The following is an 18,693-nucleotide window of genomic DNA, read 5'->3' as shown; positions in this document are numbered from 1 at the left end:
GGTAACATTCTGAACTTTCCCCCCCAACAGTCAGAATCACTCTAAGTGCTACTGGCATTAGGGCTGAACGATTAATTGCATTTGCGATTAAATCGCGATATGATAAAACGTGATTTTCTAATCGCAACGTGCGCGATTAAAACGTGCGAAAGAGATTAGGGCACCGGGCTGTTGTCCTCACCCGCAGCCAGAATGCCGCGGGACAACAAAACTCCTATGATCCAGAATATAGCGAAGAGCAAGCCGAGATCCGGGGCGGCGGGGCTCCAGAGCCCCCTGGTCACCTACATGCACATCTGCGAGATGGAGGTGTTCAGCATGTGGGTGTTCCTGCTGAGGCCCGGTGCCTCCATACCGCTGCACGACCAGCCGGACATGAACGGGAATCTACGGAGCTGCTAATCCGCAAGCTGCCCTTCCAGCGAATCCAGCTGGCCCGCCGCATCCACAGAGAGAGAACTTTAAACTGCTACTCCACTGACTATAACAACGCCGCATTCTTACACTTATAAAATGCAATTCAATGTGTAAGTAATCCAAGTATTGAGAATATGTTACTTAGATTGGTTAATGTAAAAAAAAAAATCGCGTATTAAATCGTAATATTTTGGGGGGGAAAATACGCAATTAGATTATTTCCCCAAATCGTTCCGCCCTAACTGGCATTGAGTAATAGCAGTTGGCACACAGTGAAGTAGAAGGTTTTTTTTTATGGCTGAATATTTTTTAATAGATGACTCTAGCTGGGACTTATGAGCTGGAAAACACAATGGAACCCTAGCATGAAGCCTTGACTAGCCAAAGTAAAAATTTGATAACAATAGCACAGAAAATTAATATTTGACAGATTTTTTCCTTAGAGCATGTCTAGGCGTTTTCCACAAAGGCCATTTGGAGACTCCAAAGGATCTTTTGTAACCATGGTAACCAACCAGGCTAAAAAGGCCAATTTTACACTCAAAATCATACTTTTATATAAAGGAGACAAAACCTGTCATATGGTTTAAAACGTATACAAATATAAACATTACAACAACAATATTTTTAGCAACATGTAGCAGTCACGACGGGGATGAAACACGGGCGCACGATGCTCTGGGACCAGGTGAACACTGTTGCGCAGTTATTTGCGTGGTGTCTTTTCCCCCCCCCCCCCCCCGTCAAACAGCACATCATTATTTGGGAAATTTCATTGGCTAAACGATACGCCAGTCATCAGAACAATCGGTTGCAATTGGCTCAGCCTTTACACGTCAGAAGAGGGGCAGTCTCTTTCCAACAACAAGGTGCCTCGTTGGCTATTGCAGGCTGTGGACAGCCCATGCCAGCCCATGCCAGCTCCGACTGGGTCACGTTTAGATTGACAGCTCACTTGAACCAATAGGATATGGCTATCCATCTTTTGGAGATCTTTGTTTACATGCAAACAGAAATTACGAGTGAGAGTACGTCCCAGTTTACACGGAGGAGGTGGCTGCCCTGACATTATGCAACAGCTGACATCGGCTATTCTTTGATGTAATAGTGTGTTTTGGACTGATTATGTTACTGGATTGGATCGTCTGGACCTTTGGCAATGTACCAACACTGTTTTTGTTGGAATTTTATCCATCTGTGGATTAATATGAAGCTTCTTAGGTGAGTCGCTTCGACTTTGTAATCGTCTTTTTTTCTACTTCCGGTCTGACTGAGACGTTAATTGTACCGGCTGTGGTGATCGGATCTTTATATGGCTCAGAATCAGTGGAATCAGAAGAATCTTAGCTTTCTAACGATATGTTGCATTAGCATTAGCACCTGTAGGCGCACTCGGGCGGATCGGGAACAGGTTAATATTAGGGCTGTCAAATGATTAAAAATATTTAATCGCGATTAATCGCATTTATGTCATAGTTAACTCAAAATTAATCGCGATTAATCGCAAATTTGTATCTATTCTAAATGTCCCTTAATTTCTTTTTTCTCCATAATTCTTTTTCCGTTTTAATGCTCTTATCAACATGGAAAAGTGGATTGGCCTGCTTTATGCAAATGTTTTATTTTATTGAAAAACAACATTGCCAAACAGGGCGGTACAAAATAAAATTGCACATTTCAGATAAACAAGGACTCAGCCTAGAGTGCAGTTAAACCATGGCTTAATATTTTCTTTTTTTCCAATTTTGTTGTGAACATAGCAGTCAGGCCTCTCATACAGAATACAAAGGCAGGTGTCGGCCTACTTTGAAAAATTTATGAAATAAGAAGTACCCTATTTTGAAATAAACTAAAACATATAGCTGCAGCCTAATAGCTTAAAAATATATATTTTAGTTGGCGAAATATTAAAACAAAAAGCGAGAGCAGGTCAGAATGGAGGCGAACACAGATACTGAAGCTCGGTAGAAACCAACTGCAGCTTCTGCTCTGATCAAGAAGCTGCTGCGCTGATCTCTGATCAGAGAAACTCTGTGTTTTCACTGTTTCCACTGTTAAGAAGCAGTCAGTCACTGAGCGGCTGCAGCACGTGAACGAGCTCTGATCTGTGTCTCTCTCGCCTCTCTGAGCGAGTGCGCTGGGGCGGGGGGCGGAGCCCACGGAGCGGTGCACTATCTGGGAGCACACACACTCGCCCGCTCCTGCTACTTCATGACGGCCTGATACAATGATGTTTTAAAATATTATTGTGACTTAGTCAACCACCAACATGCAAAAGCGTGTGTCACACGGCGAAAGCGTGAGAGTTGGCAGCTCTGCGTTAATCTCGTGAGAAAAAAATTGACGGCGTTAAAATGAGTTTGCGTTAACGCCGTTAATAACGCGTTAAACTGACAGCACTAGTTAATATCCAAGTGCTTTTCGCACTTGGATATAGCATGACCTGGATTACTGAGAATCTTTACACACTGAATCAGTTCATCTTTAAATCCAAGTGAATATTTATGCCAAATTTGCGCAAAATCCCATAAGGTGTTCTTGTGATACTGGGTTGATGAGAACGTGAGAAACAGACAAAACATAATGTGAATCCACAAAGGCATTTTTAAGTAAAGTACTGCATTCATTGTCACCTGAGATGGAGGGCCCAGTAGTCAGCTGGTGCTGAGGGTGTTGTGGAGGCTGATGTGAGTGGGTGGGATTTGGGATGGAGTGCTGCGGCAGGACTCTGGGTTGATCCAACCTGTGGAAAGTGGTACGGGTGGATGCTGTGGAGCTCAGGGATGGACAGGGCCTCTCAGTGGCTCCGACCCCAGCGATGGCTGGGTCTGCCTCCAAGATGAGTCTGGCCAGGGACTCTGCCAAGTCACCTTCCCCTCCTCGATCCTCAACATCTGAAATTATAGATTTTCCAAAGTCTGAATTATTGTGCTCCGTGTCAGAGCAAAAAACACATTATTTGGCCAGCAATTCTGTCGTGATCCAATCAATTTAGCACTGATGATTAATCTCTTTTAATCACATGACTGACCTGGTGGAGGCAGTCCGGAGGAAGATGAGGAGAAGTTGAGTGACGGAAGAGAAGATGGAAGGGGATGATGGCCTGCATATGTAGAGAGATGGGAAGAGGTTGAGTCATCTGTTCCTCCTAAATCTGATTCTCTCTCCATCCCTCCTCCTCCCCCTCCTTCGGCTCCTTGCCCATCCCGATCATCAAGGTTTGCTAGGCGTTTGTGTTCCTCCTGCCAGTCATCATCTGTAAAAGGAGAAGACGCAAAAAGTGTTATTGGTTGACAGAGACTTATTTATATACAAACTTGTGCTATTTAAAGGCAGATTAGCCTTTAATTGTTTATAAATTTAGTCTCCCAAAGGCAAATTCACAAATGAGTATGATCTTGTAGTTAACGACAGTAACCAACAACAGCTGAAAACATCTTCTTTAAACTTTTCAAACACCATAATTTCATCTGCTGTAACTGAAATTTAAATAGTATGTCTCAGTGTAATCTGAAATTAAAGGGGACATATTATGAAAATTCCACTTTTGTAGTGCTTCTACACGTTAACTTGGGTATCTGGCATGTCTAACGTCCCAAAAACTCTGGGAAAAAAACCACTCCTGCGATTTGTTGTGGTTCTTCTATTTCAGAAACGATACACTGGAGTGCGTCGAATGGGATTACGACCGAAATAAACGTCAGTCACACCATGCCCATGTAGGGAGTCTCTCTACATGGCCTTGGACAAGCGAGCTAACGCTAGCCGGGCTCCACCGGCCCGGTTAGCTCGCGAGCTAACGCTGCAAGGCCGGCTCCCCGGCTAGCGTCAGCTCATGAGCTAACCGGGCCGGTGGAGCCTAGCTAGCATTAGCTCGCTGCTGCTACCCGTCAGACATTTAAGTGGCCGCATAAAAAAATGGGACCCCCGGGACACCTTGCGCCAGCTCAAGCTCCCACTGCGCTGTGGAGCTCGTAGCCAGGCTCACCGGGTTGAGGGGGGCGGGGCACTCAAAACAGGTCAATCTGAGGAAAGCTGTTTTAGACAGGGTAAAAAGGGTGCTGTTTTAAATGATCTTTGTGGTATTTTGACCAAAATATGTTACAGACATTTCATTAAGACCCCAAGGAACCATATCAACTTGTGGTAAAATGGGCATAATATGTCCCCTATAAAGCAGTGATTTGTGAATATGGGCTATACAAATCAAATTGATTGATTATATGAATCTTTGACCTTCGACCACTGAAACATAATCACTGTCTTTCAGTCCAAGTGACAACTGATCAAGAGATGAAACATTTTCAAAGAGTCCAAAAACATGTTTTTGATCTCAACACAACTTTGACCTTTGACCACCATAATCAAATTAGTTAATCAGTGAGTCTAAGTGAATTGTTAGATGATTTTAGGAAATTTCCTATGGGCAGTCCTAATATATCACATTCACAGGGACGTGAGGTCACTGTGAACTTGACCTTTGAGTTCATCTTTGAGTCCATGTACAAAATTAGAAGACATTCCCTTGAGCGGATCATCAGATATCATGTTTATGAAAAACGTAAACATAATTACGGTACAATAAAAGGCCACGGTGACCTTAACCTTTGGCTATTAAATGAAATCCAAGTTCAAGTGTATGTTTGTGCCAAATTTCAAGATATTGAAGCTGATATCACCGTGTTACTATGTCGATGGAGGGGTGGTTGAAGTGTTTGAGTCCACAACACACTGTGGAAGTTTCAGGGGTTAACAGTAGGGCTGCATGATATTAGGCAGATATTCGATAATGTTGTTTAATATCGCATTGACAATATGACTTGCGATAAATAAACAAACAGTGCCTGGCTAAGGATGCAGAGACCACGGACAGCTCCACAGCTGGGAGAAGGAACAATGCTCCACAGCTGGGAGAAGTCACACAGCCACCAAGTGCGGGGCAGACACCAGGGCGCCATGCACAGCTCCACTACATCCACTCAGAGTTTTGGCCTTGAAAAGTATTTAATTTTCTTTTACAGCTTTTAGCGGCTCTGTCAGTAATTGATCATTCCTCTTTGTCACCATTATTCGAGTAATTTTTTTTCTTTTTCTTTTATCAACAAAGGGTCAAATCAAAAAGGGAAGAGCAGACACAAATTGAGGTATTTGAGGCACATGGAATCCTCACTCGAATTTTAAGAATAGTACCTAATTTAAACACATTTGCAATTTAATTATGTGAGACTTACCGATGGCCCCAGCTCCGAAGGTGTCGTCATTGAATTGGTCGATTTCATCTTCCTCTGCTGCCAATCCCACATCTTCCTCCTCCAGCGTACAGTCTTCATCCAGGGACTGCAAAGACAGCAGGGAAGATGGCGAAGAAGAAACAGGGTGAGAATAAGGTGGTAGGGATGCAGAATAGGGCTGCACGATATATCAAAAAATCTTATCCCAGTCAGCGCAATATCAACATGTGTGATAGACTTATCACAAAAAAAGGCAAAAACTATGTATTTGGTGCTCCTTACATCACACACTCACACTCTGTATGTCAATTAGAGGTATGCATCTTAACATCCACAATTTTTTATATTACTGCACATGGCTGCTTTTTCATCAGCTAATACAATCAGTCAGACAAACATGAAGTCTGTCACGCGTTACGCTACATGTCTCAAACTCTAGAGCAGTGGTAACCAACCTATTTGAGCGCAAGATCACTTTTTAATTCCAAACGTAAGCCGAGATCTACCACCCTGATATCTGCCAAGAAACCTACTTAGGAGCGTCATGTTTATTAGTTTTTGCAATTTCTGTTAAAGACTGAATGTACATAAATAAATATACACAAAGAAAGGCGGTGGTGCAACTTTATCTATTCAATGCACAATATTCACATTAATATAAATTTATATTTACAGTATCTGTTCAGTGAACAATATTTAGCTTCAGTTCAACAATATGTTCTACAGAGGAGCTGCTACTGCAGCACAATGTTTTTACATAGGCTTTGCCTTGAATATGGCCACAAATATGACCCTTTCCTTGTATGAAAGTAGTCCCTTGTACTTAAATAAATACGAGTACTATAGAGTATGAAGCTGTGCATCTTCCACAATCTTCTTTAAACAAAAGAATGGATTCTGTCAACAGAAACGCTGAAGTGCTTGAAACACATTCAGTTTTAACATTTTAAAATGCAAGTTTGTGACATAATTTCAACAGATAAGGATTAAAACTCAAATGAAAGATCATTTTGTTTATTCATCTGGTTATTCTACAGTGGAACACAATGGTTATCTGTATATGACACAACATATTTACAACACTTCCCGAATCCGTTTCAAAGTAAAAGCCCTCTAGCGTTTCCCTTTCTTCCAACGGGGCTTTGATTTTTATCGACAGAGTGGAAGATGCGCGTCTTCATACCGTAGTGTCCTGGTGTTTAGTTCAGTACATAAACCAACTTGTTTCTAAGGCAATGCAGTAGATAAACCAGCATCTCTGCCGCCAGTAGCGGACACATTGACATGTGAACAACAGACAACCAAGTTGTCACTTGTCAGTGTCTAACAAGAGGGGGGGGCATCAAGATGTTGACTCAACTCAACTACAGACACACTCAGACTCCTGCAAAATAATTTCTTATGAAATTAATCGATAGAATACTTAATTACTAAATTAATCAATAGCTGCAGCCCTATATTGCTGCAGACACATTTCTTATGTTGAAGAGTTGGGACATTTTTATTTACTTTTGTGTTACACAAGCATCAGTTAAATGGATATAAGATACAATTGATGGTAGTACTAAAGTGTGGCTACAAGTATAAACAGTGTCATGGACACATTTGTAAATTATTCCCAAGAAACATTAATATTCTAATGGTTTGTAAACTACAGATATAAATTCTAAGTTTTTTGTAAAAGAATACAATTCTTTTAGCCTGACGTATTCATACTCACAATTCTAGTCAGAATGTGAGTCTGATACCGCTCCATTGGGCTGTGATTATGTGGCATGTTTCAACCGAACCAGGAAAAAAATCCTCGTCTCAATTGGATAGACCTACAATCAATCAGAGCAACGTAGTATGTGACGTACGTTAAGCGACGCATTGTGAGTTATTTACTAACGCAGAGTTCACACCGGACGCTGAAGCGACACCAAAGCGACGCTTAAGCGCAGCACCAAGCCTTAAATAAGAGCTGGCTCCCATCCACTCCCATGTTAAACCTCTGTGCGGGTCACAGCGGAGGCTGAAGCCCCGCGTTGCGCCAAGGCTGCCTGGCGCCGTGCAGCAATCGTTTCGGCGTAGAGTCTATTTTTTGCGCTTGACGCGAGTGTATTGCGCCAGGAAACGCACTGAAAAATGATTTTAAACGATATTGATGACATATTTTATATGATATAAATGATCAGATATGCATCCCATATTTTGAATTCCCCTTCTGTTGTCCTGGAGTTTTAATTTTACCTATATACATTATTAAAGGTTCCCCTCTGCCCATCCACTACAGCCACACAAGCAGTGATAAAGATAAAAAGACAGAGAGGGGGGCTACGTATTCTCCACATAGGCTTGAGTGGAGAATACGTAATTTACCCTCGACACCCGACATTTAACGGAGCAAACAGCGGAGAAGTTCTTCAACATGGATGACATTAAATTAATAATTGAAGTGGAGAAGTGCAGTGAGTTGTATGATCCTTGGAACATGTTGTATAAAGACAACACCAAAAAAGACAAATGTTGAGATGCTGTTGCTTAATGTTGGAGCAACAAGTAAGTACAGTGGATATAAAAAGTCTACACACCCCTGTTAAAATGCAAGGTTTTTGTGATGTAAACAAATGAGACAAATATAAATCCTGTCTGAACTTTTTCCACCTTTAATGTGACCTTTTACGTGAACAATTCAATTGAAAAAACAAAATGAAATCTTTTAGAGGGAAAAATACAAATAAAAAACTAAAATAATGTGGTTGCATAAGTGTGCACACCCTCTTATAACTGGGGATATGGCTGTATTCAAAGTTAACCAATCACATTCAAACTCATGTTAAATACTAGTCTGTACACACCTACCATAATTTACAGTGACTCTGATTAATCCTAAATAAAGTTCAACTGTTCTAGTAGGATTTTCCTGACCTTCTCTTAGTTGCAACTTGCAGCAAGAGCCATGGTTCGCAGAGAGCTTCCTAAGCATTAAAGGGATCTCATTATTGAAAGGTATCAGTCAGGAGAAGGGTACAAAATTATTTCCAAGGTATTAGATATACCACGAAACACAGTGAAGACAGCCATCATCAAGTGGAGAAAATATGGCACAACATTGACATTACCAAGAACTGGAAATCCCTCAAAAATTGATGAAAAGACAAGATGAAAACCGGTCAGGGAGGCTTCCAAGAGGCCGACAGCAACATTAAAGGAGCTGCAGGACTGGCCTCTGTACTACATGTGACAACAATCTTCGGTATTCTTCATATGTTTGGGCTATGGGGCAGGGTGGCAAGACAGAAGCTTTTCTTACCAAGAAAAACATCCAAGTCCGGCTAAATTTTGCAAAAACATACATGAAGTCTCCAAAAGCATGTGGGGAAATGTGTTATGCTCTTATGAAACCGAGGTTGAACTTTTCGGCCATAATTCCAAAAGGTATGTTTGGCGCAAAAACAACACTGCACATTCACCCAAAGAACACCCTACCCACAGTGAAGCATGGTGGTGGCAGCATCATGCTTTGGGGCTATTTTACTTCAACTGGAACAGGGGCCTTAGTCAAGGTGGAGGGAATTATGACAGTTAAGAAAAACCAGTCAGTTTTGGCACAAAACCTTCAGGCTCCCGTTAGAAAGCTGAAGATGAAGAGGAATTTCACATATCAGCAAGACAATGACCCAAAGCATACATCCAAATCAACAAAAGCATGGCTTCACTAGAAGAAGATTCATGTTTTGGAATGACCCAGCCAGACCCCAGACCTGATTCCAATTGAACATCTGTGGGGTGATCGGAAGAGGGCTGTGCACAGGAGATGCCCTCGTAATTTGACAGATTTGGAGCCCTTTTGCAAAGAAGAGTGGCAAAACATTGCCAAGTCAAGATGTGCCATGCTATTAGACTCCTACCCCAAAAGACTGAGTGCTGTAATAAAATCAAAAGGTGCTTCAACAAAGTATTAGGTTAAGGGTGTGCACACTTATGCAACCAGGTTATGGTAAGTTTTATATTTTTTATTTTTTCTCCTAAAAGATTTCAGATTGTTTTTCAACTGAATTGTTCACCTTATAGGTCACATTAAAGGTGGAAAAAGTTTGGACAGGATTTATCTTTGTCTCATATGTTTATATCACAAAAACCTTGAAATTGAACAGGGGTGTGTACACTATTTATATCCACTGTATATGCTTGAATACTACTGGATCAACGGGTGACATTATTAGCGCTGGCCGGCGGTTCAGCATCGCTTCAGGGTCCGGTGTGAACAGCCAAGCGCCGTCGCGATAGGGATTAGCGCGGCGCTTTGGCATCGCCTCCGCGTTCTCTGTTCCTCTTTCAAAATGAATGCACTGTCGATGTCTTCTAAAACAGACTCAATGGCAGCATCTACACATCTCAGCTCTCCAACGGCAGGCATGTTTGTTGAAAACAAATTCAACCCACGCGCACTTTGATGACGTGATTGATTACGTTACTGTTGATCACCTGTCCATCATCGTATAAAGCCCGTCCTGACAATCTGATTGGTCCGAACAGTTCGATCAACTCGATTATAGTAGTTTGGAGATCGTTTGACACCATAATCGTAATCACTATTAAATTTCGATTAATCAAGCAGCCCTAAGTACTAGTAATAACAAAAATGGATATAAACAAACAAGAAAACAAATTCATTATAACATTCCCATGACTTAAAGGGATAGTTAACTGACAAATTGACATCCATTCCATCTACTCACCATAATAATGCCGATGGAGGACGGGTGAAGTGTTTCAGTCCACAAAACAATTCTGTAGTTTCAGGGGTAAACAGCGTTGCAGCAGAAAAAAATTGAAGTCAATCCTGTCCTCTTCTTCAGACTGAATTAAACAGAAAAAAATATAAAATGCCTCCATACTACTCATGTGGTGTCATCCAGGTGTCCGCAAGTCCCAACATTAATATACAACTCGAAACAAGGTAATTTACAACGCGTTTTTCGCCTAAATGTCCCATGACATTTTCCTACGAGCCTGAAAACATGGTGTAAATTACGCTGGTTCAAGTCGAATTTGAATAATGGGTCTTACGGACACTTTTTATGTTTGAAGAAGGGGTCGCCATTTACTTCAATTGTATTGGATTTGGCTGCAATGCTATTTACCCCTGAAACTCCAAAAGTGTTTAGGGGATTCAAAAACTTCACCCACCCCTCCATTTGCATAGTGGTGAGTACATAATGAGTGAAGTTTCATCTTTAGGGAAACTATCCCTTTCAATTCAAGCAACAAAATAACAGTTCACCACCTCAGATTGTCACCAATACAATATCATGACAATATATTGAAGAATTTCAAAGTAAAAGCCCTTGGAAATATACAAAAATTACATCACTGCAAAGATGGCAGAGAACAATGAGTTACTTGTGCTTTGCGTGAAAAGGCTTGCCTTTAAAAGGGAGTCAAATTCCCCAGCCTGAATTATTTTTCTAGTCCGCACCTGTTGGCACCTATGTAATCCGTTTCATTAGCTAAATTAAATAATTACTAGTTTTAACATCTGCTTCTTAAAATTGTTATGTTATATAGGGCTGCACTATATATCCAAAATTAATATGTGAAAATATGAACATGCGCGTTATTTATCGCAAAAGTTTGAAAAAAAACTGCGATAAATGGTGCTCCATCTGCCATGCATTCCCGCTCTGCATGTCAACATATTTGTCCAATCAAATGGAGCCCTGCTGCCTTAGAGAGAAAAATTCAGATATTCAGATCATTGTCTGGGTTTTCTGTCAATGAATCATTGTCTGAAGGCGGCATGGCGATGCATACAGCAAGAGCTGGGATTGGTCCGCTTGGTAGAATTGCAGAGCTGAATTGAGGTGAACGAACAAACAGACGTTTTAATTTTCTTCGATGCAGTTAAAGAAAAAATTATTGAACTTTAACCTCCATCAGTTTCCACTACAACATGATACGCTTAGAAATTCTCTCCATTGTTTTGAAGTAAACAGAGAGGCCAGAGAATTTGTAAATAAGTGGACCAGAAAACGGATGATACTCAACCCCAGAAAAAAGCTCTACTGCCACTAGCGTCTCGGAGGTGTAATTGCAGCGCGGCTCCCATTCACTTAAGCTCAACTATGAATGCTCGGCCCATGCGTGTCTACGGTGTAGCTTGAATTGGGTTTCACGCTATCACATTTAACAATATAACCAACGGGTGGGGTTGAGCCGATGAAAACACTATATAATATGGAATTTATTACCTAGATAACATTAATATCTTACTCGGATGGATGAAAACTTTCCCTGTAGCATGATGTAGCTAAAGCGCTTAAGTATGCCAAGAGTTTAGAATCCTGTTTACCTTAAACACTCATGTTTGTCACGAGTAAATTATAGGTTTGCTTTAGAGCCTCTGGACATACTTCAACATATCAGCAAACTAACGTAATATTGATGTTGTGTCATATCTGCAGTTAGCCAGCGTGTTTTCTCACTCAGACAATGCAGATGCACATCAAACACGAGGTATTAACCTTATAAAGCATTGTGTGTACACGTTAGTAGCTCCATTATGTCGGTTTCAATATTAAATATTATAAGTAAATACAATCCAGGACCTCCTATCCACGACACTTTAGTACGCTGAAGGGAGCAGGCAAAGCCGTTAGCCGAAAATGCTAATGCTGACGTTACATCAAGTAGGACCCACGTCGTTTTAAAATTGCTGCCCTAGAAAATAATATGATACGGTCTATGCTGAGATTATGACTGCTTTCTAACACCAGATAATTATTTATGAAGCCAATATCTTGTGACCAATGTTGAGAAACTGCTCCCTTTCCCTGCGGCTCAAGTCACCAGCCAGGCAGTCTAGCAGCTTCTCAGGCCGCCACCAACCGGATTGAATATGGCAGGCGCATAAACAATAGACAACACACACCTTGTAAAAACACATGCAGCGGTTTAAAATAACCACCTGATCTCAGTGAACCATAACAACCAAGACTCACAAAAGAGAAATTGAGTTTTTTGGGACGCGATGCTCACCTGAAATCGAAACATCTATCTTTAGGCTTTCGGGAAAAGAAGTGCATCAGAAACCAGGCGGCGCGCAAGTGACGTAGCCGAGACGTCCACTTGGGCGTGCGTCATGGAGCGACGTGAACGGGCACGCATCTGGGCACAGACAGGGGCGGTGTCGCTATTTGGTTTTAATTGCGCGCTTCCTCGTTGAAGAGTTGATAGAGATATCAGTACTAACTAGATATAAATTACCATTATATGTTATCACTTTTATCTTGTAATGACAGTAATGAAGTGTCTCAGAGATTTTAAACACATTGACATTTTGAATAGGTGAACACTTTCACAAAAATAGTTACTCATCTTTAGGTTTCACAAACATAGTTTCATGGTTTTACAGCTATGGCGTTTGGTTCTAATGCTCAGTCCAAATGAACCCTGATGATTATGAAACGCAAGTTTATTTCTGATTCTGGGATTAGATATGACCAAGGACATACAAGCACCTCCCGAAACAACCCAATTCTAAACCTGGCATGAATTCAGTTTTTTTGTGGCGGAACCCAGCCCGAGCCAAAGGCACCTATTTTAGCTGCACTGTGTTTGTTTTACTGTGTCCCAATTTAGTTTTCAGTTCCGGGATTTCGGTGTGTGCACATGGCACTGCAGTCTAAGGTTTTTTTATGAGCTTTGGGGGTGTTTTCGATTAAATTTTACTTGTATAACACCAAACGATAATATACATTATCTCAAGTCACTTTATATAGAAGGTCAAGACCTTAAAAATGATAGAGAGACCTAACAGTTCACACAATGAGCATAACTGTGGCGATTGTGGAGAGAAAAAAACACCCTTATTAACTGGAAGAAACCTCTTGCAAAAGTGGTGAGATGGGTCGAAAAGAGGGGAGAAAAGAGAGATAGATAGTGGGGAGGGGGGGGGGGGAGGGAGAGAAAAGGAATAATAATAATAATTGTTATGATTATAATAATACAAATTATAAATATAATTATTGTTTTCTGGGAGAGAGAGAAAGCGAGCGAGAGAGAAAGAGACAGACAGAGAGAAAGAAAAGAGAGAACCCAGAGTGGGAGCTAGTTCCACAGGAGAGGAGCCTGGTAGCCGAAGGCTCTACCTGCAATTAACGGAAAACGTATTTTCCAGATGTGTACCTGATAGTACTGTAGCTAAATTTAAGGAAATAATTCCAGATACATTTAACCATGTATCATACTTCAATTTAACTGACAAATGCTTTAAAAACCCTATTTCCACTGAGATTGACCATCTTGCCGATAGCACTGCAGGCTTACTACGAGTAACATTAGACTCCATAGCGTCTCTAAAAAAGAAAACATGTAAAACGTAGTAAATTAGCTCCCCTGGAAATATAGCGTTGAAGAAGGCCCAACTGGAGATAGGCTGACAGAGAGTGATGGTGGATCACGAATCAAACAACTTGATGGTGTATTGTGATAGCAACATAGATGGAAGCTGATGGTGGATCCTGTTGTCAGCAGTGGATCAGGACTATTGACTGTGGATAATGGTGGTATCTGATGGTGATTTTCAACAATCAATCAATCAATCAATCAATCAATCAAATTTTATTTGTATAGCCCATATTCACAAATTACAATTCATCTCATAGGGCTTTAACAGGGTGTGACATCCTCTGTCCTTAACCCTCAGCAAGAGTAAGGAAAAACTACTAAAAACCCTTTTAACAGGGTAAAAATATGTAGAAACCTCAGAGAGAGCCACATGTGAGGGATCCCTCTCCCAGGACGGACAGAAGTGCAATAGATGCCACGTGCAGGAGAACATCATCAATAATCAAAGTCTCTAGCAGCATTTGATGAGGGTAGACATCCCGAAGGACAACCCCAACATGACATGCCAAGCAGTCCCGCTGCAAGCACAGTCCATGCTCAGCAACCATCTAGACCACGATCCACCATCCAGACCAGACGCCACTCCAGTCCTCAGTCACCGTCAACCGCCGCCCACCAGGACCCATCACAAGCCACCACCGCGGTCCTGGTCCACCGCCCGTGCCCAATGCCAACGCGACACAGGGTCCGCCACCAGCACCACGATCAGCCCACATGACTCAGAATCCGCCACACTGGATCCAACACCGCGACCCCCGGTGCACGATCCACAAACCGCAATCCATGGTGCGGCCACAGAGGCCCTGGATCTGCGGGTGATAAAGCAAAGGGATTCCGGGCAAGGGGGATAGGGATGGAGAAGAGGAAGGAGAAGCTGGAAAGAGAAGCTCCGTGTGTCATGTGTCATAAAATAGAACAAGTAACGTTCTGGCGCACTAATTAGCTCTAACTATAAGCTTTATCAAAAAGGAAGGTTTTGAGCCTACTTTTAAACGAAAAGATGGTGACTGCCTCCCGAACTGAAAGTGGTCGATTATTCCGCAGCCGAGGGGCTTGATGGCTAAAAGCTCTGGCTCCTACTCTACTTTTAGAGAATTTAGGGACGACAAGTAGGCTTGAATTCTGGGAGCGGAGTGCTCTAGCGGGTTTATAAGGTACTAACAGCTCTTTAAGGTAAAAAGGCGCTATATTATTAAGGGCCTTGAAGGTGAGGAGGAGAATTTTAAATTCTATTCTAGATTTAAATGGAAGCCAGTGTAGCGATGCTAATATTGGAGAAATGTGCTCTCTTCTCTTTGTTCTCGTCAGGACACGTGCTGCGGCATTTTGGACAAGCTGTAGAGTCTTTTACGACTTACTGCTGGAGCCAGATAATAATGAATTACAATAGTCCAGTCTCGATGTAACAAAGGCGTGGACTAGTTTTTCTGCATCTTTTTGGGAAAGGACATGTCTAATTTTTGAAATATTACGCAAGTGGAAAAAAGCGGTCCTAGAGATTTGTTTTAAGTGACTATTAAAGGATAAATCAGGATCGAAGATCACTCCCAAGTTCCTGACTGTTTCATTGGAAGCAAGGGCAATGTCGTCTAGCGCAGCTATATCATTAGATAATGCATCTCTAAGGTGTTTGGGGCCAAGTATTATAACCTCTGTTTTGTCTGAGTTTAATAAGAGAAAATTGCGGGTCATCCAGGTTTTTATGTCCTTGAGACATGTTCGAAGTTTAGTTAATTGATTACTTTGTTCAGGTTTTATTGACAAATATAACTGGGTGTCATCCGCATAGCAGTGGAAATTTACCGAGTGTGTCCTGATAATGTTTCCTAGTGGAAGCATATATAATGAGAATAAAATTGGGCTGAGCACAGAGCCCTGTGGAACACCATGGTTAACTTTGGTGCGCACAGATGACTTATCATTAATTTGCACAAAGACTGCTTGATATACAATATTTCTACTCAGATACTCTACCAATACTGACAATAACCCCTTAATGAATTTACCTTCCATTATGTTATGAACTGTAACTTCTAATAAATGTTGTTAATACTCCTGGCAGAGGGATCCCTAACATGTGGCTCTCTCTGAGGTTTCTATGTTCTTTTTCCCCTGTTAAAAAAAAATGTTTTGTTCGTTTTTCCTTACTCTTTCTGAGGGTTAAGGTGAAATTGTGATTCGTGAATATTGGCTATACCAATCAAATTGGATTGATTTATTGATTGATTGAGAAGAGCTACTGTAAATGTTCTGCCTAAGACATCAGCTGCTGCCTGTGTTGTCCTTTCACCAGCTTCCATAGAACTTCATAACAAATTGGATCTCAACACAGCAAAGATACGGTAAATTACAAATTTAAAGTTAATCTTTCATTTGCCTTACCGTCAGTGGTGTAAAGTAACGGAGTAGAAGTACTTCGTTACAGTACTTAAGTAGTTTTTTGAGGATCTATACTTTCCTTGAGTATTTATATTCATCAGGACTTCTACTTTTACTCCACTACATTTAAAAGAAAAAACATATACTTTTACTCCGTTACATTTTCATTGAACACCTCGTTACTCGTTACAAATTAAAATCTGAATATAATTATAATTGTCTCTCATCGCGATTGGATTATCCGGACTGTGCGTGTTTGCGCGAGAACCGACGGTGTCTCGCGAGGATAACCTGAGGGCGGCACGGGAGATAAGCACTGCAGTAAAGTGAGCCGTCATCTGGGAAGCCAGCCGCCACCGGGTTTTTTTTGCGCGTCTACTTGTGGCTTTACGGTAAAACAGCATGGTGGGCTGAAACGACCTAAAATTACTACAAATACAACTTTTTTTTAATTTTTTTTATTTTTTAAATCTCCATGGCGTACCTGCTCATGTCAATTATCATTTATTTTTACTGCAAATTAAAGTGCAAGTCTGTAAAAAAAAAAAAAAAGTGTACATAATGTAACCATATTTGGAAGCTGATTAAAAATATTCCTTGAGAGGTTATAAGTGACTCTGAGTGGATTTCTGTTCATGCTGTCTCTGACTATGCTGATGTACATTTTTGTGTATTTTTACTGTAGAATAACTGAGAAAATTAAAGGGAAAATCTGTAAAAAAGGACGAATGAATTTATAATGATGCCATATTTGGAAGCTTATTAAAAATGTTCCTTGAGAGGTTATAAGTGACTTTGAGTGGATTCCTGTTCATGCTGTCTCTGACTATGCTCATACAAATTTTTGGGTACTTTTACTGTAGAATAACTGAGAAAATTAAAGTGCAAATCTGTAAAAAAGGACCAATGAATTTATAATGATGCCATATTTGGAAGCTTATAACAAATATTCCTTGAGAGGTTATAATTCACTTCGCGTGGATTCCTGTTCACGGTGTCTCTGACTATGCTCATACAAATTTTTGTGTATTTTTACTGTAGAATAACTGAGAAAATTAAAGACAAAATCTGGGAAGTGGCCCAATGCATTCATAATGTAACCATATTTGGAAGCTTATAAAATGTTTTCCTTGAGAGGTTATAAGTTAATTTGAGTGGATTCCTGTTCATGCTGTCTCTGACTATGCTCAATAGTCTGCATGAGAAGCTACAGAGACAGGGAGTGGAATCAATCAAATGCAAAAGAAACAATGTGGAAAAATTATTATATATATAATAATAATAATATTCAATAATCTCATTTTTTATAGATATATATATATAATTATTCTATATATGAAATATATGGTATATATCAAATATATGATATGATTTTATATATATACACACAGTAACACTCAAAACATTTTCCCATTTACTTAAATTAGGAATTGTGTAAAAAAAAAAATATATATATATATATACAGTGTATACACATTCAATATATTTTTTGTGTATGTATTGTGTTAGTCTTCAAAATGTAATAGATTTACATTTAATTATTCAGAACTACACCCAAGACAATCGGACACAGGGCATCATGGAAAAGAGTCAGTGGGACCTGAAGACCATAAGGTTACAAAGAAGACGATTTTCACGAATGGACGACTTTGTGCAAATATATCAAGAAATGCATGATGCCCTTCTGCTTGAGTATGCCGACATGGAAAGGTCAAGAAAGAAGGTAAGAATTACTGTCAATAAGCAATCTATTAAGAAACAAGGTTCCCACTTTATCCTAAGATACTTAAGACAATATTCTTGACCAAAGAATTAGTATTACAAATGTGTCATTGAGTGTATATGCCTGACATACAATATATATCTGTTTAAGTCCTTTCGAGTTGATATGGAAAAATGGAGAAAGAGAAGTGCGCGACGCAAAGGGCTTTACGTTTCACCACTGTTGACTCGCCTGCCTTTAGGAGGACAGAAAAGAAAGGTATTTCTTTATGCGCTTTTATTATCAGTATGACTTTTCAAAGTGTTGTCCCGTTCAATATAGCCAGCATGATTTATAACTCTCAATCTTTTACAATTTGTTAATGTTCGATTTACAGTTTTGATACTTTGGATTTTGATAATTGGATTAACATTGAGTGTGTTTCACTTTCAACAGAAATCCAAAGAACCACCCATAACTTTGCCAGATGAACAACCTGAAGAACCAACCACATCACAGGTTGGTTCTTTGTTTTTTTGGCTCTGTTTTTAGCTTACTTTATAGCGGTGA

General features: G+C 40.4%; 1 protein-coding gene across 2 annotated transcripts in view; it reads right to left on the bottom strand.

Annotated features, from left to right (window-relative positions):
- The window catches only part of patl1 (PAT1 homolog 1, processing body mRNA decay factor), a 34,412-nt gene extending 21,608 nt beyond the window's left edge, over window positions 1-12,804 (bottom strand). The window contains exons 1-5 of one of the 2 annotated variants that reach the window (XM_053419162.1): window positions 12,672-12,791; window positions 10,373-10,493; window positions 5,649-5,754; window positions 3,449-3,673; window positions 3,051-3,311 (exon numbers count right to left, since the gene is read on the bottom strand). In XM_053419162.1, the coding sequence (XP_053275137.1) occupies window positions 3,051-3,311; window positions 3,449-3,673; window positions 5,649-5,754; window positions 10,373-10,375 (595 nt within the window). In that variant the 5' untranslated portion in view covers window positions 10,376-10,493; window positions 12,672-12,791. Of the gene's footprint in view, window positions 1-3,050; window positions 3,312-3,448; window positions 3,674-5,648; window positions 5,755-10,372; window positions 10,494-12,671 lie in introns of both variants that reach the window. The other variant, XM_053419161.1, reaches the window with a different exon arrangement.
- Between the last annotated feature and the right edge of the window lie 5,889 nt (window positions 12,805-18,693).

The sequence above is a fragment of the Pleuronectes platessa genome, chromosome 3, assembly GCF_947347685.1.
Source record: "Pleuronectes platessa chromosome 3, fPlePla1.1, whole genome shotgun sequence".
In the NCBI taxonomy this organism is placed as follows: domain Eukaryota; kingdom Metazoa; phylum Chordata; class Actinopteri; order Pleuronectiformes; family Pleuronectidae; genus Pleuronectes; species Pleuronectes platessa.
This window is presented reverse-complemented; position numbering and strand designations above follow the sequence as displayed.